The 22,052-nt window shown below is 43.1% G+C and overlaps 1 protein-coding gene across 3 annotated transcripts in view; it reads right to left on the bottom strand.

Annotated features, from left to right (window-relative positions):
* Nucleotides 1-22,052, bottom strand: part of CCDC81 (coiled-coil domain containing 81) — a 241,687-nt gene that overhangs the window by 35,675 nt on the left and 183,960 nt on the right. For all 3 annotated transcript variants that reach the window (XM_078658440.1, XM_078658441.1, XM_078658439.1), the window contains exons 11-13: nucleotides 16,416-16,585; nucleotides 14,573-14,651; nucleotides 7,720-7,949 (exon numbers count right to left, since the gene is read on the bottom strand). In XM_078658440.1, coding sequence (XP_078514566.1) covers nucleotides 7,720-7,949; nucleotides 14,573-14,651; nucleotides 16,416-16,585 — 479 coding nt within the window. The remainder of the gene's footprint in view (nucleotides 1-7,719; nucleotides 7,950-14,572; nucleotides 14,652-16,415; nucleotides 16,586-22,052) is intronic.

A 22,052-nucleotide genomic window follows, 5' to 3' on the forward strand; every position in this document is an offset into this window, starting at 1 on the left:
GCCCCCACTACTGACACAGTGGCTAGTTGTAAAGCCATTAGCTGGAACGTTGCCAGTATTAGAGCAAAGAGGGTGGATCGGATTTGGCTTGACTTCTTATCCAAACATGATTTAATTGCCATGCAGAAAACGTGGGACCCCTCAACTAATTTTAGTTTGGATGGCTATACCAGATTTTCGACACCAGCTGTCGAGGGTGTGGCAGGGCGTGCAAAAGGCGGTCTAATACTTCTCTTCTCATTACATCGGAAGGGTAGTTTTTATTTTGTTGGAGTCTGGCTCCCCCAATTCCCTCATCGTCGAATGGTCTGTCTCTCACTCGCTGAAAATGTTATTGATAAATTTGTATAACTCCAGAGATTGTGTTGATTCTAATCAACATTTAGTTGCTCTGCAAAATTTTATTTTAGAGTATAGTCTAAAAGAAAACACTGGTTTTGAGATCATTGTCATGGGCGATTTTAATGTTCATCCTTGTTGTTCTGATTGTCACATTAGGGATCATGAGGCACATGATGGGCCAATGTGTGCAGTGTTTTCTCATTTTGAGCACACTAAAGGACTTCCTGGCTAACGCCAATATTTGTGAGTCTGGTCTCATCGAGGTGGAGGGGAGGGTTGCCACATATAAGGGCACTAATCCAGGGACAGTGATAGATTACATTTTTTTGTCTACGGGGGCCTTAAACAGGGTTCGTGCTTATGAGGTGGTCCTATCCATATTTAGTGATCATAATCCAGTGTATCTGGAGTTGGATCTGGGTGACGCCATGGCCTCCACGCCTCACACCTATCAGAATGGATCCTCACTGATCCCAAAAGATCAGGGGAGGAGGCTTAAGTGGGCAAAGGTGGTCCCGGCAACTTTCTTAGAGGAACTATGGGTAAAAACTGATGGCCCCCTGGCCACTTGCCTGAATAACAATTCTCCCTCAGCTCAGGTGGTCAGTGCCTTTGAGGCAATCTGTTCTGAGATCTCCAGGGACCTGTCCACCACTAACACTCCTAGACGTAGGCAGCATGTCGGATGGTTTGATGCAAGTTGTTCTAGGGCACATCGGGCCCTGTGACATGCACTAAAAACTAGACCCAGGGACAAGATTCTAATCGCCGAGCTAAGGGGGCTTATAAACATGCTATTGTGCTAGGCGGAAAAGCGAAATAAAAGGGAAGCCTGGGATAATCTCCTCTCAATTGATGTTCTTCGAGACAGTGGGAAGTTCTGGGCTACCATTAATCATCCTTTTTTTTTCCAGCCACGGATGGTACAGACTTGGATTGCGTCATCCGTGACGAACAGTGGTTCCTCCATTTTAGCAACATTTATGGCTCTGTTGGTTCTTGTCCTTTAATGAGTTTATCTCCTGAGCAACAGACCCTGTCCCACTTACTTTTTGACACTGAGGAGGTGGAGAAAGCAATAAAAGAATCATCTAAAAATAAGGCTCCAGGTCCCGATGGGGTGCCAGCGGATCTATATAGCTCCTCTCCCAAAATTTGGGCTAGGATTCTGACAAATGTTTTTAATGCCTCTAGTGATAAGAAGTTCCCCGCTTCATGGGCAACCTCAGTCATTATCCCAATTTTAAAAAGGGCCAGCGGGGGGACCCCTCCTGCTACAGACCCAACTCCCTGATCGACTCAGCAGTCAAGATTTTGGGCAGGGTGTTACTCTACAAACTCAGGAAAGCTTTAGATGGTTGTGGGGTCCTATCTAATTTGCAATATGGGTTTAGAGAGAGGAGGGTTACCCTCGACCAGTGCCTAAATCTCCAGCTTATAATTAGTAAATACACGGTGGCTAAGGACGGGTCTCTTTTTATGGCCTTCATGGACCTGTCCTCGGCCTTTGATTTTGTAAACCGGGCTAAGCTCTGGTCGATCCTGCTGGAAATGGGTATTGACCCTCCCTTAGTACGTTTTTTAGCGGCTTTACATAAGGATCTGTCAGCGTCCGTGAGGGTCACCCTTGACGGGAGATGCACGAACCAGTTTTGGTCAGAGAGGGGGGTGCGGCAAGGGTGTATCCTCGCCCCCCCCTCCTCTTCACGATTTATATTAATGGCCAGGAAAAGTTATTGGGCAATTGTAGTGCAGACGTGCCGCGTGTAGGTGAATCTTTCGTCCCAGATCTCCTATACGCGGACGATGCCGTCCTTTTAGCCCGTACGGGCGTGGGGCTTCAGAGACTATTGGAATCCTTTTGGAGTCTTTATGGAAACATTGGATCTGAAAGTGAATATCAAGATATCACATTACATGGTAGTAGGGAAACAGCGTAAAAAACTCAAATCTAAGTCATTCTTCTGTAACGGTGATGAGGTTTCGAGGGTAAATACCTTTTGTTATTTAGGGGTCCTATTCGATGACAAAGGTACTTGGGACCCCCAAATTAAGCACAAAAGCAATTCTGTGGTGAGGTCCACCGAAGAGCTAATGAGCTTCTCAAAACGGCTGGGGGCTCGACCTATGGAGGCCCTGTTGAGAGTTTATACCTCGAAATGCTTGGCCATTGCTATGTATGGTTCTGCATTGTGGGGTTACGTCGCCCAGGACATGATCCAAGTGGTTGAAAATAGGTTTCTGAGACACTTGCTCTCGGTGCCTCAGTCTACCCCCACCTTTTCAATCCACTCTGAGGTCGGCCTGGGCTACGTAACAGACAAATTGAAGTTGGCCCCACTGATTTGCTGGGCGAAAACATGGTTAAACCCGGAAATCACATTAAATCATCTGATCCTTAAGGATATCGTAGCTATGGATTCTGCTAAAAGAATACCCTGGCTGGAATACGTCAGATTGACGTTCTCACGTCTAGGGCGTTCCGAGCTTTATACATCGCCAACTCACATTACCAAGGAGGATGTAACTTGGATTAAGCACAATTTTCTAGTTATGGTAAAATTGGATCGTGAGGAGAGGGAATTAACTAAACATTTGGTTAGAGCGAATTTCATGCTATTAACCTCGCCCTCATTGGAACCATACTTAAGAACTGTTTCCAACCCTTATGACAGATTTTTACTGATAAGATTCAGATTTAATTTGATCCAGTACTCTTTGGGGTTTTTTTCGTCCTGGGGCAAACCCGAACATAGTAGCCCGTGCAAATGTGATAATTTTTCTTGTCAAGACACACTACATTTCTTTATGTTCTGTGGGTTTTACCATGATATCCGGAAAAAATATCTGGTTCCAATTTTTAAAGATGCTGGATTTACACAAGTTAGACCCGCGCTGATATATTTACAGTTGTTAAACAGCACTTATATTACGTTTAGTGTGGCCAGTTTTTTGGTGGCAGCCATGCGGCGCAGATCAAAGATACTTTCTACTGCAAGAAACCTTGACTGATTTTATATTGATTGTTTTTATAAGCTGTGTTTTTATGCTGTTTTTATACTGTGTTTTTATCATAGTCGAAGTACTGTATGATTTTAGGACTGTATATTGTAGCCCATGAATTTTGTGTCTTTTATTATTTTTATTAATCGAATAAAGTGTTTTTGACTGACTGACACTACACGTGTGAGGAGACCGAGTACCACCTTTAGTGTGTTCTTTAATCTATGAAACATTTTGGGGCATCTTTCACAAAGATGTCATTTATCTTTGTGGCAATGGGTTTGGGGTAGCACGTCAGCGATTCAAGGTTTGGTGCTGCGCTTGGCTGCATTATCTAGTTGCTGGACCATATGTGTCAATATAATGCTGTTCCAATTCCATGTGCACGTCTGATCTGTAGAAATATCTTTTCATAAACTAAGAAACAGTTTATAAAATCCCTGTGGGCATAAACCTTTAATTTGCAGAGATGTATGACAATTGGGCTGATGTTCTAGTAGTATCTGAACATTTTCTGCAACTTTTGCGGTTTGCACATGTACATTTCATAATTCTGGAAAATCCTTGTGTTTCACAAAAGCATTTTTACTATTTTCTTTCCCATGGAAAACATTTTACTTTGTGATATATTATGAAATGGTTTTTTTTATGACCTCTTCCCACACTTTCCATGCCTCCTACTCCTGTATCGTTTACTCTAGGCATATATTACAAGTGTAGAGAATTGTGGGTAAAGTATTGCAAAGGTTTGCGGTTACGCAAAGCGTAAGCTTCATGTTAGGTTATGCTAAAAAGTTTTATATAGCGCACAGCTGCCCCAGCAAAGGGGCGTCCCGGCGCTGCAAATAGGTCGAGTAACACACACAGCAGTTCAGGTCGTAACAGCGGTTTTCATTTTATATGCATTGCACATATCTGACATTTGGGTGAGACCACCTACTTCCCCTCCCTAGGGTGTTGCTTTCAACTGCAGAAAATCCTCAGATCTCGCACATTGTCTGCACTTATAGCTGCACAAGTGAGTACCCACAGATCCTTACTTATCAGTTATTCTGATTTTACTTGCACCAGTGCCACATTTCCCTCGCATGAGTTTATGTGCAGAAAAACATTTGCGAATTGAGTCATCTGTTTCCCAGGCAATCTATGTCCCCATGTGTGTACTGCTGCAATACCCTTAGTGTCCCAGTCAGGTCTCGATGGCTCAGTGGACTAACGCATCCACTGCAGGGATCTGTGTTTGATGTCATGATCACTGACTGGTACAAGTCTGCAGGACCATTTAGTTCCATTGGGTTGGGAAACCATAAACATGTTTTATCTCTCAGGAGTACTAGGATATGCCTCTTTGTGAACATGTTGTCTGCAAGTACACTGTGTATATTACTTTATCTGCACACTGTCACACAGCGTTTATATGGCCAAAAAGTCTCAACACAGCAGTGCTGGCACTTACAACAAGCATTGGCATAGCCAATAGGTCTCGCCATCAACTGTTGCATAGCTAAACACTTATAGGGTTCCAAAGGCGAGACCTTTTGGCTATGCCAATGCTTGTTTTAGGAGGTATTGAGTAAGAGTGTAGTCTCAGCTGCAGGGATTTTCCTCAAATCAATCGATGTTGAGTACAATTTCGAATCTTGCACAATAATAATTATGGGCCTCATATACGAGACCCTACTGGCACTATTGTGATGCCAAAATGTGACTTTTTTACGATCCGGTGGTGCATTGTGCCACTGGCATATTTATAAGGCCACGTAAAGCCACATATGGGGACTTTTCATGGACTTATAAAGATGTGACCCTTTCACACAGACAACTGCATGAAAGGGGCATTCCATGGGTGTCGCTGGGGGTGTTCCCAGCCACATCGATGACTTTTTGACACATCCCCAGATTTACAAGAAATTGTAAATCTGAGGCAACACCAAAAACGTACGCCTCCCCTGGGGAGGCGTAAGGGAGGCACCACGAGGAGAAATATCTTTATTTTTCCTCGTTTTTCCTTTTTCTATGTGTGCTGCATTGTGCAGCACATATAGAAAGAGGAAAAGCCTCTTTTGATTGTTTTTGTGCAGGAAGGATTACCTTCCTGCACAAAAATAATCCTCTCTGCAACGCAGGCACATGGTGCAAAGGTGCCTATGTCGGCACACAGCAGCCCATGGTGTGCCAGGGAAAAGGACAGGAATGCTCTGTATCTGATAGATATGGTGCATTCCTGCCCTTTTTCTTTTTCTGTAGGACAGCGCAGCCGAAAAACCTCATAAATTAGGCTCCTATGTGTTTAGTAAAAAGGTCAATGTTAAAATCATTGAAGACATGATGAAGGATTTCAAGGTATTGGTGTTGTCACACCATCCCTTTCTTTGATAACAAAGAATGGTTCAAGTGTCTTATGTAGAAATAGCCCATTCGGATCCACCCCAAGTGGTGTCTCCTGACGCCGATACTGTCTAGCCTTGTTTTAGGACCTCTCAATGTCATAAACGTTTACAGCATGGCCAAGCGGGCACTTGCCACCCACTTCCCCCTCTACCAAGGGTCCTCCAGGGAAAGTGAACTTTTTATTTTTCAAAATTGTATTTCTCCATCCCATCATTTAAAATAGAATTCAATATTGTTTGGCATAATAACTGAATTAGCAGAAAATGCCGCAGTGTCCAGACTGACTGGCTTCCCGGGCTGGAGGCTCATCGGGATTGACTACTTGGGCGAAGTGTGGAGGGGGAACGCACCTAGATCCTTTGCCTATCTCCAAAAGGAGTACCGACTGCACGACTCACAACACTACCATTATCTGCGCCTCACCCATGTCCTACGAGCATGCATACACAGGGACGTAGCGCTCCCAGAATATTCTCCATTGGAGGACAGACTCCTTCTTGACCCTATTCCGGATAAGCCCACCTCTACCATTTATCGCAAGTTAATTAATAACATGCCTGACCCCCTGGCATCCCTGCGAGAGAGATGGGAGGGCGACATTGGCGGCCTCGAAGACGAGGACTGGCAGGACGCACTTCAGAGTCCTTGTGAAATTGCAATCAGGATCAGGTTTCGCCTGGTACAGTTGAAGATTCTGCACCAAGTGTATTATGCGCACACCCACTTGTTCTCCTGGGGAAGGTGTCTGTCGCCCCAGTGTGTGAGGGGCTGTCAGGGGGAGGGTTCCTTTTTCCACACGCTCTGGGACTGTCCGTTTATAAAGCCCTCCTGGGCCAAAGTCGCCCAGATGATGGAGTTGGTGGTGGGATCCGCGGTGCCAGTGGACCGGAGGTGGCTGTTGTTAATGATTAAAGGGGCAATCGACTGGTCTAGATACAATGAGACATGGCTTGCAACAGCTGCGGGAGTGGCGAAGAGGAATATAGCCTGCAACTGGGGGTGTGGGTGCCCCCCTCATGGGAGCAATGGATTAGGGACCTGGATTGGTGGCGGAGGGTGTGTCAAGAAATGGAAAACGGTGTGGGGCCCCTGGCGCAGATACCGGGCCAAGCGGGCGGGGATGGTGTAAGGCTGCTTTCATCAATTGTCCATTCTGCTAACACAGTGTCCGTGGCAGATATATGTACTGATGTTTTCTGTTTTGCTACTGATCACTGCTGTACATTGTATAAGACCTTGAGCTTTATCAAAAAAGAGTTTAAAAAAAAATAGTAGTCCCAAATAGGGGCACCCAAAATATATGTTGGTCAGGTCCCTCAGAATCCTTAAAATTACACTGTTTGATAGGTTGTGACCAGGTGACAAAAAAGAAAAAGTAGTCGGCCAGGCAACCCTTCCACTTTGGCGAAGAAAAAAGCTTCCGACTCTTGAAAAGGGACTTTTTCCTCTCTGGACTCTTCCGCCACCACAACAGTAGTGCAAATGGCAAAATAAATCACAAAAAACGATTTCACCCTTTGGCATTTATAAATGTACACAGATTGTATATTCAGTTGAAAAAAGTGGGCTTAAAAGGTTTTGTAATGGTCAATAACTAGTATGTTATAAGTACTGCTACCATTAGCGACAGTGATGTGGTTTCTGCCCCCCCGCTACCATTACAAGGAGCCATCTTCCCCTGATCTATATGACGTGGGGGGTAACACCCCCTTATTAGAGGTATACCTCCAGTGTATACACATATTGTCAGAAATTCCACGTGTGAATCTCGGATCATTGGAGGAAATTCTAGCAAGGAAATTACCGCCGCTCTGTATTGTCAACTTTCTCTTAATGAGGCTTCTGCCCTCCGCTAGGATGGCGGAGGTGCAGTTTCCACCAGCGGAAAATGGAATTTCAGTTGAGTCCACTCTAAATGATTTGTTTTGTATTCATGTGTGGATCAAGAAAAAACATCTACAACTCAATGTCTGGTCTACTCACTCTTGTTTCAATTTTTTCAACATGTCTGCTTCTTTCCTCTGCTGCATCAGGCCATTAAAGATGATCATCTGCTTGCGATCCTCTGCCGCCTTGAGCTGGTCCCTGAAGACCTCTTCAGCTTTCTGCCTTCTCTCCAGGAGCTTCTCATTGGTCATATCACAAGTCCCAAAAAGCGGCTCAAAAACACAAGGTTCAGGGCCGGCTGGTTTGAGAGAAGTCTTCAATTTTATCTGGAAGAATTTCACAGAAGTTTTACTTTATGACAAGCAGCATAATGAGAAATGAGGACACTGAAGTAGAAGAAAAACAATGTATATTTTTAATAATAATTATTAAAAACCTTTAAATACAAAAATATATTCTAGCCTGAAAATATACTACAGGTCTTAAAATGTATTAGTCTGCCTCACAGGCCACACCTCATCAGCCCAGGACCATACTTCAACATGTATATAATTACATTCGATTGTGATTCAGAAATATAGATCATTCAGCTGAGACTTTAACCATACAACCTTCTCCGGTTCCTCTTCCCCAACATGAAAATCAACCAGTTAGTAACATAATGTTTGCTGTAAACAGGTGGCTTCAGAAATAGCTTTAGCCCAGGAAAGGAACAATAAATACAATTTCTAAGGGGAAAGTTCTGAGCTAGCCATGATGGAAAAATGTCCAATGCTGCTACATGATTTGGTAGCTCATGGTTCTGGTGTAAGTGGCAAGAGAAACAAGCAACTGGATATGGAAGTCCTCTGGTTTTTAAGGCAAAGTTCTCACCAGTCACTCAGGGTTTCTCCATGCTTGATTGCTTTGGAAATTCATGAGTTTTGTAAATACAACAATTACAATGAACTACTTAGATGAAACTTGGAGGCCAGTTTGCCAGGAAAAGCAGTTCTAACACACATAACTCTACTATTCGGGCGGTAACATCTAATCAAACACAGATTTAAACATTATATTTTTCACATTGTTGAACTCACTGAAGGTTTATATCTTAAATTTATCTGGTTACGTTTTTACTTACAATAATGTAAATATGGCAGATCAATAAGAAAGTTTCAGTTTTCCCACTGTAAACTGCAAGACGTTCAATTTTTCCCAAATAATAACAGAGGGGCATATTACCAAGGGCCCTTATCGCCGCTTTAGCGGGACTTTTTCCCGCTAAAGCGGCGTTCATTTAATCGCCCTATTACCAAGCTGTCACTGACACCAGTTAGCAACAGCTAATAGGCGATAGCGGGCCTTTAGGGGCCCACTTTGCATGTCTGCGATAATTATCGCTAATGACATGCAAAGTGGGCTTGCCAAGATGTTAGCGACTGAAAACAGTCGCTAACATCGCTATTTCCTATTACCTACAAAGGCGTAGTTTTGGAAATATTCGCGCTAAGCGCGAATATCTCCAAAAGCTAACACCTGCCCAGAGCAGTTTTTAGCAATGTTATCCAATGGGAGGTGGATAACATGGCTAAGAGCATTGTCACGAAAATGTGTGAATATCGCTGTATTTCCAGCGATATTCACGCATTTCGAATGATTTTTATCGTTTCTGAGATAAACCTTGATGATAGCAAGGTATCTCAGCGATAAAAATCGTCCTAGCGCGGCCTTTAAAATTATTCCCGCTAACCCTGCTTAGCGATAAATATCGCTATTTCTAGGTAATATGCACCAGAATTCTTTCAGCAGCATCTATGACTCCAAATAACTCCTCCATCACCGCTGCCCTAAATTCTCTTCCAGTTGAGCATGGGCATTCCCAACCATGTGCTCAACAGAGAGAAGGTAAGAAATGTGTCCCTCTCGTTAGCCTTTTTATTCTCTTTTTGAAATCACGTTTTAACGCTGTTTTGGAGTTTTGCAGCTCACCAGCTGCAGAAAAGTGCTTGTTTAATTATATTATTTAACTGATGCATTCTCAAGGCAGGAAACTATTGATCGAACTGTTCTTAAAGCCATCGTCGACCAGGTGTAAGGAATTGCCTTTGTGTAAGTTTGTGGAAATAGCCTTTCCAGAAGAGACATCTTGAGTTGGAGCAAACACAACCATTTCTGTGGTAGTTTTTTTAGATCTGGGTTTGACGCTGCAGCTGTCAAACAGACCTATTGCTAATATTATACATAGAGTGGGCTTTGCGTGCTGCCATTACAACTACTGATTTTCTTTGCCAACCTCTTCTAGCCAGGTACTTTATGGAAGATTTATTAAACATGCCTTAGCTCACCCAAGAGGATTATGCATCTCTCACCTAATACAATTGGCTGTTTGGGTGCATCGTTCCGTGCCTTCGTTCCTGTGCGTACACTGAACTCCATAAAGGACAAATTTACTGATTCACTATTTCATGTTTCTCACTCTTATCTGGAAATGTTGTATGCATTTGCATCTTAAACCCAGACCTACTGGCTTTAGTAAGGATTGTGTAGTATTTGCTTTACTTGCCTCAGTGATGAAGCTCACACAAAACACCAACAGTAATACAAACTCTTCTTCCGAAAGTACAAAGCTCCTGTCTTGCAAAAGCTTCGTTATGGATGGGAAATAAAATAGGAGTTGTGCACTTTGTGCTTAAATCTTAATGCAAATTAACAGGCCTGTTACACCTTTACGCAAATAGTGTGCACTCATTGCCCGCATGCAAATAAAGTTTGCACCGCGTGTGTGCCTTTTATGTGTGCCTGTTTCACACCTCGGTGGAAAATAATAGAGCCTATCGTAGGAAACCTATAACTCTACCTGTTTTAGGAACACTATACTGTTTGCTAATTCCCTCCAGCAAATTGTTGCACCAAAAAACTTGGCCTTCAGTATCTACAAATACCCAATACACATGTGGATTGCCAACCGAACCGCAACCTCCTTAAACACTGAATTGAAGGAAAGATCTTTGTTTTGTTGACCAGGTTAATTGTGATTTACTTTCGTTATATGTGCTCCTCAGCACCATCCCTGTGAAATATATACGTTTATATAGTCAAAGGATGTTATGGTTCCTATTAAATACATCTCCATTGCAAGAGCAAGAAATTGGGTAGCTGGGTGTGAACCGTGGTCAATCGGTAATCCTGATCCTTGTCAGGGTAAAGCACAAGCAAACCTCAAAATAACCTGTGCTCATCCCCAGAGTAGCTTGGTACAAAACAGTCAAGCTTAACTTGGAAGACATGTGTAAAGTATTTGTGCAACGCTTCTTACAGTTAAACAGTGAAAACACCGCCCATGAAGATCCCATACCAGGTTAGAAAAATAGAACAAACTTTAATAAATGAAATCCAATGAGTAAAACCAGAGATATTGAATTTGAAAGTTTTCCGTGAAAATATTCAGGTATAAGCGGGGTAGTGCCTAAATCCCACCCCCGCCCCCCTCATTCCTGCCAATGATGGCCCATCCAGGCACACCTAAGCTCCCTATCGTGTGTGGCTGTCTAGGAGGAATACACAAAGCTCAACTGTCCACTACGCCCAGTCATGTGACAGAGACAGGATACAGGCACTAAATGGCTAAGGCATGAAAATGGCAACTTTCTAAAAGTAAAATAAACGCAGCATGTATGCACTGTCATTTATGTAATCAGATGTCCGTGTGACCTGCTATATGTGGGTAAGACCGAAAGGATCCTTCGCACTAGGATTACAGAGCACAAAAGCAGAATTCGCACTAAAACTATGAGTTCTCCTTTAGCTCAACATTGGCAGCGCGAAAATCATACCATTGCACAGCTCAGATTTGGAGTGTTGGAAAAAATAGACAAACTAGAGGGTAGGGATATGGCTAAAGTACTCTCTCAACGAGAATCTCACTGGATTTGGTATATGCAAACTCTTTCCCCCATGGGGCTCAATGATAAATTTGAACTGTCATGTTTTTTGTAATTCCAGTTTTATTATCACTTTATATTATTGGAACCGGCATTGCATTTGCATTAGACAGTCGCTGTTTTACTTATGGGCTACTAAATTTCAATTCAAATCGACAACTAGCACTCTCTTTCACTTTTATTTATTCTTTATTTTTTATCTCCACTTTTCTCTTCATTAAATATTTTTCAGGACTTTACAGTATAAGGCACTCGAGTTGACTCCTTGTTCGGCTTTTGCCACAAGGTTTGAATCTGTCTCTTTATTCGTCAGATTTTTTGCAGGGACCGTCTATCTGCAGTAAGTAGTCCTCTTTCTATGGGTATGCCTCTCACGCACGTTGTGGTTTATACGGGGACTAGCCACACGTTTCAGTAATGGTGGCCGGAGTTCTCCAGAGTGGTTTACATTTCCCAAGATTCAAGTGTATCTAGAGGTAAGACCGTTGTTTTCTATGCTGGTCACCTTTTACCGCTTTTTGCGGATCATGACTGGGAATTTAGTTTTCATCTTTTCATTTTTAGATGTTCGAGTTATGATTGCTATCGCAGTCTTCATCTTTGAGAGTCAGGCACTTTGCGAGCTCTACCCTGCATAATAGAGGTATTTGGAATTATTGTCTCTTCGGTTGTTTCTCACGAGTGTCTGCTCTCGTTTCACTTCATTTCTCTGTCTTTCATTATCTAAACAGTTTGATTACCTGGACGCTGATCATTTTTGTTGGCAGAATACGTTCTGCTTTCAGGTATTTACCACACTTCGTTGGTAGTGAGGACTAATTTGATCACGATTGTTTCACCACTTTGCGCCGGGTCTTTTTGTTTGCTGGCTGAGCTACTTTCACGGTCTTTACTTTCTTTGCTGACTGTGTTGATTTGGAGTCGGGGAATTGGTGCCTTTAATCTACACATGTTTGAGCCTATTGTATGTCAGTATTATTTATTGTTGCAACTACCATCATTTGGATATATATCACAATTGTTGATTTGTTTGTTATAGATTCCCCTGATGAAGGGCTGATATGTATAGCTCGAAATGCATTGGGAACTTTTTGCAACCTGCTTCTGTTTGCTGAAGATAAACGGCAACATTTCATTTCATTTTGAAATCTGCATGGACTGTGAATAAACACGCAGATTCAACATCTCTTCTGTTGTGAAAAATATAATTTTGAGATCTTGGATTACATATACATTGTTTGATTACTTTGAATTGTTGTTTGACAATCAATTGAGGACATTTATGCTTTTTGTAAACTGTGGTTGTACACTAATGTGACACACTCGTAGTGAACCGGGTCAACCTGGATATACTTCCAGGTATTCTCTCTAACTTTCTAAAAGTGGCATTTTTAGAATTGCAATGTAAAATCCGACTTCATCATAAGTTAGGATTTTAGATTTGATTCCAGAGACACCCAACTTGAATCGGTTATCTCTTACCGTTTGGAAATTACATTTATAAAATGTAATATGGCGACTCCGATGTTATCCTATGGGAGAGATAAGCCTTGCAGTCGTGACAAATGAATTTAAGAGTTTATCACTGCCAGGACATGTAAAACTTAAAAGTACATGTCTAACTTGTTAGATACATTGCACCCTACCCTCTGGGTTGTCAAGGGCCTACCCTAGGGATGTCTTATATGTGTTAAAAAGGAAGGTTTGGGCATGGCAGAAGGTTTATTTTGCCAGATCGGAATAGCACTTTAAAACTACACACACAGAGCTCTGCAATGGCAGGCCTGAGATATGGTTAAAGGGCTACTGAAGGGGGTAGCACAATCAGTGCTGCAGGCCCACTAGTAGCATTTAATTTACAGGCCTTGGGCACATGTAGCATCACATTATTAGAGACTTATAAGTAAATTAAATATGCCAATTGGGTATAAGCCACTGTTACCACGTTTAGAGGAGAGAGCACAAGCACGTTAGCACTGGTTAGCTGTAGCAAAGGGCACAGAGTCCTAAGGTCAGCAAAAATCGAGGTCAGAAAAATGGAGGAGAAAGGCAAAACATTTGGGGGAAGACCACTCCAAGGTTGACAGGTCTAACACGCTTCCAATAATAGGTTCCGAATTGGGTGGTTCTGTATAATAGTATTACTTTATTCTTGCTTGTTTTTACCACTAAGTCATGAATATATGCTTGCATGTGAGAGCAATTAACAACAGGCCTATCTCACTCAATGTGGTAACCAAATGAGAAGCCGCATTTGTAAGCAAGCATTGGTAGCACCAGTAGGTCTAGTCTGCAATTTCAGTTAAAAGCTAGACCTATCGGCTTTACGAGAGCAAGCAATAAGCTGATTGTGTATTTCAACATCAATAGCAGCAGCAGGGAAAATACTGGGCAATCTAAATCTTAACAGTACTCTGGTGGCTGACAGTGGTTGCAAGTAAGTCCAAACAGTCATACTTCTAATTGGACGCATTTAGAGGAAAGGCCCTGTGGTGTCACTAGCAGTGCATTTGCCATCCTGTAAATTGAATCAATGTCTTGCAGTCGAAAAACACAAGGACTACTTTTTGTATACAATGCATGTATGAGATGAGGAATTGCATATGACAGAAAGTATGTTTAGGTTTACTTTTCTAATGTAAAACATTTCCTTATGCATTTCAATTGAGTCTCTTCTTAGGGGCAGAATAATGCACCGAAAAAGTCTTGGTGAGGCATAAGAGATGTATACCCCTTAGGGCTGATCTAAGACATGACTGATGCTGTCTCAAACCAATGGCTGGAGAGGCCAGCCCAAACAAGCCAATAGCTTAAGGTGGCTGAGCGCTACACTGTCAAGCCAGAACTAGAAACTGCTATCTATTTTACCGAGAACCATAAGCACAGCAGGTCATTCATGCAGGATTACAGGGGGCAGCTGTCAAAATTGGCACATTTTTCTCCTGTCATGCCATGCAGCACGTTGTAACTTGCACTTTTTTCTACTCACTGTTATAAAGTTTGTTTCGGACTTAGGAAATCATTACCTGTGTATCAAGAGACCCCTTGTATGACATCATCCTTTCGTTCTTTTCTCTCAGTCTCTTGGCTTTCTGCGAAGCAAGTCTGTGGAAGGAAAGACAAGCCATGTTAAAATCATTCATGTGGCATCCATCACCCTCCTGTATCTAAACAATGCAGTTAAAGCATGCACATGTACAAATCATGGCCATTTAAGCATCGGTGGAGGCAACAACTGAGAAAACCAGCTTCACAGGACTAAAGATTCAAAGATACAGAATTATTTTCATCAGAAAAGCTGAAAGATGCACTCTTTGGATGTCTGTAATGAGACGAGAGTTCACACGTGGTGCCCCTCCACATGGTGCCTGGTACAAGGTGCATGAATGTGCGTTACCCCCACATGCATCATTGTAGGATTTTGCGATTCCTAAATTGCGACAATTAAGGAATCGCAATTTAGGAATTGCAAAATCCTATGCATCAAGAAATCTTAAAAGTTTATGGGATTTCTTAATTTTCTGTATTTGCGATTCCTTAATTGCGAATCGCAATTAAGGAATGGCATTACACTGATTCCTATGGGCCTAGAGGCCCATAGAAATCAATGCCTTTTTGCAATTATTTTTTTGCTAATCGCAATTTGTTGATGCATTTAAAGGGTGCTGAGGGGGGTCCAAAGGACCCCCCCCCCCCTGCACCCTTGAAATGTTTTTTTAAGTGCAAGTTTGGACATGTGTGTGTGTGTAACATGACACTTTCAAAAATGCTTTTTTGAGCATTTTTGAAAGATTTCGCAAATTAACACGAGGGTCAACCTCGTGTTAATTTGCACCTCCTATTTTCGATTTCGCATTTTTTTTTAAATTCATGCATTGCATTTAAGGAATCGCAAAAATGCGATTCCTTAAATGCAATTGCATTTCTAGAAATCTCAAGAAATTGCGATTGTTGAAAAAATTTATAATGCATCCCAAAAAGTGATTTTGGAATCGCAAACGGGCAAATTTTCCGATTCGCACCGTTTGCGACTCCAAAATCCCTTGATCCATGTGGGCGTTAGTTCGTCCCATATTAAAAGTGACGCATCGGCGGCCTAAATCTGCTTAGTTTCCTTCTACCTTTGAATTAATCCTAGTAGCCTATTTCCATAGAACAGAAATCATGCATACATGTATCCCTTTGCAATTCCACCGTTGCATCTCGCTAGCAGAATGGAATACATGGACATTTCCAAAACACATAAAATAAGGCAGGCTGTGGGTATCTGTCTCAAGCCCAGGCTTCAGATCTCTGTGGATTAGTTCTATATAATACATACATGTGACGTATTTACTATGCAACTCGTTACACTGGATTAATTTAAAATAGTTGCTGCAGAAGACTTTTTTCACAAACTAGCCTCTGTTCCGTTCCCCTTTGGTGGAGTTAATTCCCTGACTTTCTGCGCATGAGTGAAGCAATCTAAAGCACGAGTCTGCTATACCAAACAAGTGGGTCTCCCACCCGTAATTAATCATTCCAATTTGGTGAGTAAATTAGCCGATTCCTTTGGGGTATCTTGGAATCCATCCCATAGTTCCCACGAATGGACTAGCTCTACCCCAGAGGCCCCGGCACCATCTCAGATGTCTCGCTCATGGAGAGATATGTAGGCCCAATGGACCCTCAACACACAATGTACAAGGTCAGACTCTGATGAAGAAGTGGCTCCAATCGCCACCTTGGACCTATGTTCAGCCTGCTATAGGTCTGTGCAACATCTATGGTATCTGTGCATCAGTATGGGACACAGTGGTGCATTTTGCAAGGAAACCTCAACCTGGCACATCTAGGAACATCCCAGGAAGAGATGATGGTCAGACTTACTCTTCAGCCAGCTGCACCTGCTCCAGACGGTCAAGAATCTCCTTGTCTTGCTTCATCTTCGCCTCTCTATTCTTTCTCCACTCCACATCCCTATTGAGGGTTTTTAGATATTTCTCCTGCTTCAGGAACGCTGGAGGAGTGAGTGGCCTTTTCAGAAGAATGAATGAATTCTGAAAGAAAAGGGGATATTTTAATGAGCAAATATCACATTATACATGCAAGGAAGCTCATAGTGGTGGTCATCTACATTTCTGAATTTGACATGCTCAGTCAAATCTGTTTTACAGCAGAACTGTCTGAAACTAGCAATGTGTCCTGATACAGTATATGTTCCCTGAACGCCAGCCCTGTAGACGTGGCCATATACTTTTCTGTATGAGCCATGCCTAACCATAAAGGTCGTCTATTTAATTATGTCCAGTTTAAATATTCTAATAAGCCCCAAAGCATAGCAGGTTAAGTCATCATTACTTGTGGTCAGCAAGTAAGGCTTTGCCAATGCATAGCAGGGCATTTCTCTGATCTAGTAGGATTCAGTGAAGCCACCTGGCCACGTAATGATGCTTGCCAAAATGAGGCAAAGGGCGCTTTCATTGCCCAATAAAGGCACTGCACTCTTATTTTATTTGCAATGTTTTATAACTACACGAGGCTCGCTTTGAATGATTTTGTACCACATCCAAATTTGCACCTTTCCACTACTTTCTGCTTAAGTTCGCTCATGTTGCAAACTCGCCGAATGACTTACCTGAGTTTTATACTCTAGAGCTTTATCACTAAAGGCTTTGGACAAAAGTGGTTTACATGAACTTGAAATTTTTACTCAAGTTTACTCACATGCATTTTATTTACAAGCATCACAGTGAAATCTATCCTAGGATTCAGGTCGACTACTCTCTCATCCTTCTACCCAAAAGACTTGCAACAAGTGTGTAAGGTGCTTTTCTGCAGCAAGTTGGCTCATGTTATGAGAATTTTTCCTTATGGTATAAACAAACAAATTTGTTTGGTCCCCCTAAAAGTTAATCAAATTTATAAGAGAATCCATATGGAAAAATATGCAAAATTGAAAGAGGGGCAAAGGCTTTGTTTCCAAGTTGTAGGTCATTTAATAATTATGTTAATGACATTTTATAGAGCATTATTTGGCATTGGTGGAAATCCCTCACAAGATCATTGATTACCACTCCTACAAGTTTAAGCGTCAAAGACCTGATGTATCATTGGGCAGGTTGCAAACAGTGAGTAGAAAACACAAAACCTCCTACCTCATGAATAGAGGCAAGTCAAGTTGCATTTTACATCTCTCTACAAATGGTAGTGTTCACATTCTCAGTATTGTCAATGTTTGGTTTTAAAAGGAGACTATTGCCCCTCAAGCACCAGTTGTTGCTTAAAAAAACAAAGCATATTGACTTGATAGGAAGCAATTAAAGGGAAAGGTGGGTGGGGGCAAAAAGGAGTCCCCTGGACACTGTCCCCTCCTCAGAGGCCGCCAAAAACTATTATTAAAAGGGAAGCTATCTCTGTTGGATAGGTTCCACTCTATCTGATACCACACCAAGGGGTCGATTACGATGTCGTTCGGAAACTCTTCCGACCGAATCTGTTTCTGAATCTTTCCCGACCGAATCAGGTTCTGCAAGTCAGACAGATCAATTACAATGCTTCCGAACATCGTTCGGTCAGACTCGCATTGACTTCAATGGGAGCCTTTGTTCCGACCGACTACACAGGCTCTCATTGAAAAACTGGGTGGGTGGTGAAAATTGTGCACCCTGTGGCAGGCACCCCATTGTGACTCCCACACTGTGCATGGTTGGAAAGAAGGGTCCGATGTGTACCCCCACCGGCCCCATTTGGTGGGCCCAGGGTAAAAGAAGGCCTGCTATGGGCCCCCAAAGTTGGATTCCGACAGCTGATCCGTGTTGGAACAACCGATTCGGAAAGACCTATCCAAAGCTGACATCTTAATCGCTCAGTCGGAAACGCGGTCCGTAGACCTCTACGATTCGGCTCCGACCGACTCGGTTACTCCGAATGCCATTCGGAACGAGTCCGAAATTCTAAACGGTTTCCAACCATCGTAATCCGGCGTTTGGAAAAGTGTCCGAGTCGATCGGAATGGTGGGTTCCAAATAAGAATTGGACGAACCATTGGGAGCCTTTCCGAGCGACCTCGAAATCGACCCCCAAACTGGATGTTAATCAATTCCTATTTGTAAAGCGTGGACATATCACCCCTTAAGGTTTGAAGGCGCTTGGGGACCGTTGGGGAGACTAAGTGAGCTATTGCCCAGAGTCACATGATGCTGAGCTGAGCTGAGCTGCCACGAGCAATCGAACTGTGAGCCCCGCGCTTCGGAGTCAGCCACTCTACCCACTGTGCTACACCTATCCCAGTATCTGGGATCACACCTCTCTCAGTATCTGATCAATTTTCTGCGACTAGTACTGTGGTCAGAAAAGCACTGATACATACAATTGTGACTCCCAAAAAAGTAGGAGGTGACCCTTTTAGGCTCTCAACAATTTGAAATTCACAATTGGTCACAAATATCAGACCCTGGCGCTGTAGTGTCGAAAACTTTAACTGTGATTTTAACATGGAGCTTGAAGGACAGAACTAGGATGGCAACTCTATTTGAATGTTCTCAGAATGTTTACTTAGTTTTATATTTTGCACTTCTAATAATATAATGTGAAACAGGAGAAAGGGAATGGCAGCATGACTATTGGTTTGTTAGCTCTAAACATGAACACTGGAATGGGCTTAATGTAGGTCAATGCTAACCAAAGGACATTTGCTTTTCCGAGTTCCCTTTTGTGACTCCGCAGGCTTGCTGACCTTTACTGCCATGAGAACCTCACCCTACTATGTGAATCTCCAGGACCATCTTGACTTACAATGCATATCAAGCTGCAGGCAAGGCAAAGGTTTGGTTTGCCGAGGATGGATTCTAAATTTACCACCACTCGGAACTCAACAGTGTTGAGGATTTCATTGGAAGCTTTGAGTTTTCATTGACATGCATTGCAACACAAAGCCTTGGCATCTAGAATGCCAACTGTACTTCAAAAAGCACTGCAAGGTCTTCTATTGAGACAAGGCTCTCTCAGTGGAAATGCTGGGCCTTATGCGTAATGGAATTGTGCATTTGCCAAACAAGGACCAAGTAGCGATGAAAACAGATGCAGTGCTATTCGGAATGCAGACTCTACGGACCAATGAGAGTTCCAAGGAGAAATGGAAAGCACATTGGCATTCCTTCGCCTTTGCAACTCGCAAGATAAATCACAAATGCTGTGCAACTGCTGCAGGGATTCCAAAGCATGGAATGGTAATCAAATGTCGAGGGTAGAAGGCACCATTTGCAAAGTGTCATTTTTCAATTTATGGCAGCTTACACCAGGGCCAGATTAGGAGCCCAGGCACTTTTGTCGGACCATCCCCCGGTGCAAGTGTGAAGCACTGCTGCTTTTGCAAAACGGGGTTGATATTGCAGCACCACTGCAAACCGACCCCCACCCTTCCAGCCTCCTGGGGAAACACCCAATGCTCGCTGTGAAAATGTATTGCTGGATCTTGACAGTATGAAGACCACTAATAAACATTTACACACACTTCACTAAAGTCTTACAAGAGTTCTCTTCCTAACCAACGATTTAGCAGCAATGGAAATGCAAATTCATTCGTCACAGTCAGCCACAGATTCGTAATCTGAGGCTGGATCACTCACTACTTCTGATACAGATGCACATCAATCAATGAGACGACGGAGTGAATAATACGGAGCATTCATAACTGAGTAGACTATTTCTGGGAGCGAGTCACTGACTGGTTACTTGACCACTGTAGATGTGATGGAGTTCCCTGTCCGCGAAACTTTAAATCTGGCCCAAAGTTGTTTAAAAAAAACACAGTACATAATTCCAACCCTATATCTGTTTTTGCCACCTCTTCCAATAATGCTTCCTTTTGTAAAATGTCAATGGACCTTGCCAATCATGTTCCATAAAACCCATTGTCAAACACCACTGCCATCAAAAATGCCCAAATTACCTTGTCCATGACCACTGCCAACCATGTTCCATAAAAACTGCTAACAAATACCAATGTATTCAAAAGTCCCTAACTTACCTTGTTAATGACCACAATCACTGTGCTCCTAAAGACTAATAGAAACATTCTTTCCTTACTGTAAATATGGCTCTCTTACTGTTGTGCTATCCTAATAATGGTGAGAGCTGTAGTGGGTGGACTTTGCATTTGAGGGTTAGGGTACGGCTCTTACACACAGATGTTAAGGTGCCTTATAGGAATCGCCAAGAGAGGTACATGACATCAAACTACCAACTAAAATTGTAGCACACAATAGAATATGTAGTAAAACCAGTTAAATTATTTACTTTTGTCGCTGCTCAAGCAGCAAGGGATTTCCAGGTGTATCGCTACAATAGTGGGAAGGCACCTTCAAGGGTTGACGACTAGTTTTCAGTGTTGTTTGGTAAAATCTTTTTAAAACAACCTCTAATATGAGGTCCATACCACAGTTCTGCCTCTACATTGGGAAGACCAGGATTAATCTTGCTTGCAAATTGAAAGGCAGAACAATCAGGAAAATGGACGCTGGTTTACAGGAAAAGAATTTGGGGCTGATAACGATGGCGGTGAAACTGGCATCTCGAAGCACTTCTCCGCCCGCCATATCACGATGGCGGGCGGTGTGCTGACGGACTCAAAGTCTGTCTGCCACGGGTCCGCCACAGTCAATTGTTCCGATTGCCTGGTGGACCCACCAAGTATGTGTAAAATGGTGGCGATGGCCACCGTCCGCCAAATTACAATGTTAGTTCACGGCAGCCTTTCCATAGGGGTGAAACCGCCATGGAAAGACTGGCGGGGTTTGCATTCGGGGGCCTGTTGTGGGCCCCCCTTGTGTTGGGGAAGGTGGTTGTGCACTGGGGGATACCATTGGTACCCCGTACATTTATCTGCACCAGGTGGCAGGCACCACGTGGTGCCTGCCACGTGGTATAGGGAAGCACACAAAATGCTTGTTTAGCATTGCAGAGGGTGCTGCAGCCAGCATAGCCCGCCGCAATGTTAAACTTGCAGGATGCAACCGCCACGGTGGCGGTCGCATTGTATCGGGGTGCGGGACCGCCACCTTACAGGCAGGCGGTCACAGTCCCCGCATTGATGGCGGGCAGACTCAAGTCTGTCTGTCATCGTAATCCGTCCTTTTGTTCCCATTTCTGTTATCAACATCTTTCGAACGTTCTGACAGATGGAAGACAGATAAGTCTGGTGCATAGATTCTGCGAGAAGATACTTCCCCATCTAAAGAGATATGTAGCCAGAATATAGTGGGCATTTAGTGGTTGAAGGCTAAGGGGCATCTGGAAAAAAAGGGTTGATGGTACGATCACCAACCTTGTGTCTCCCCTGTATCATTTAGTGGTGGTGGAAATGCCAGGTTTCCACTAGTGGAGCGTAATCTGGCTCCACTAGCAGAAACCCTTGACCCTGCAGAGCATCCGATACAGAGCCACCTGGTCAAAGTGGCAGCCACTGTCATTGGACTTCCCTTCCCAGGCTCACCATGCACAGCGCGGCGGTCCCAAACAGGCAAA

Source organism: Lissotriton helveticus, chromosome 8 (genome assembly GCF_964261635.1).
Source record: "Lissotriton helveticus chromosome 8, aLisHel1.1, whole genome shotgun sequence".
Lineage (NCBI taxonomy): Eukaryota > Metazoa > Chordata > Amphibia > Caudata > Salamandridae > Lissotriton > Lissotriton helveticus.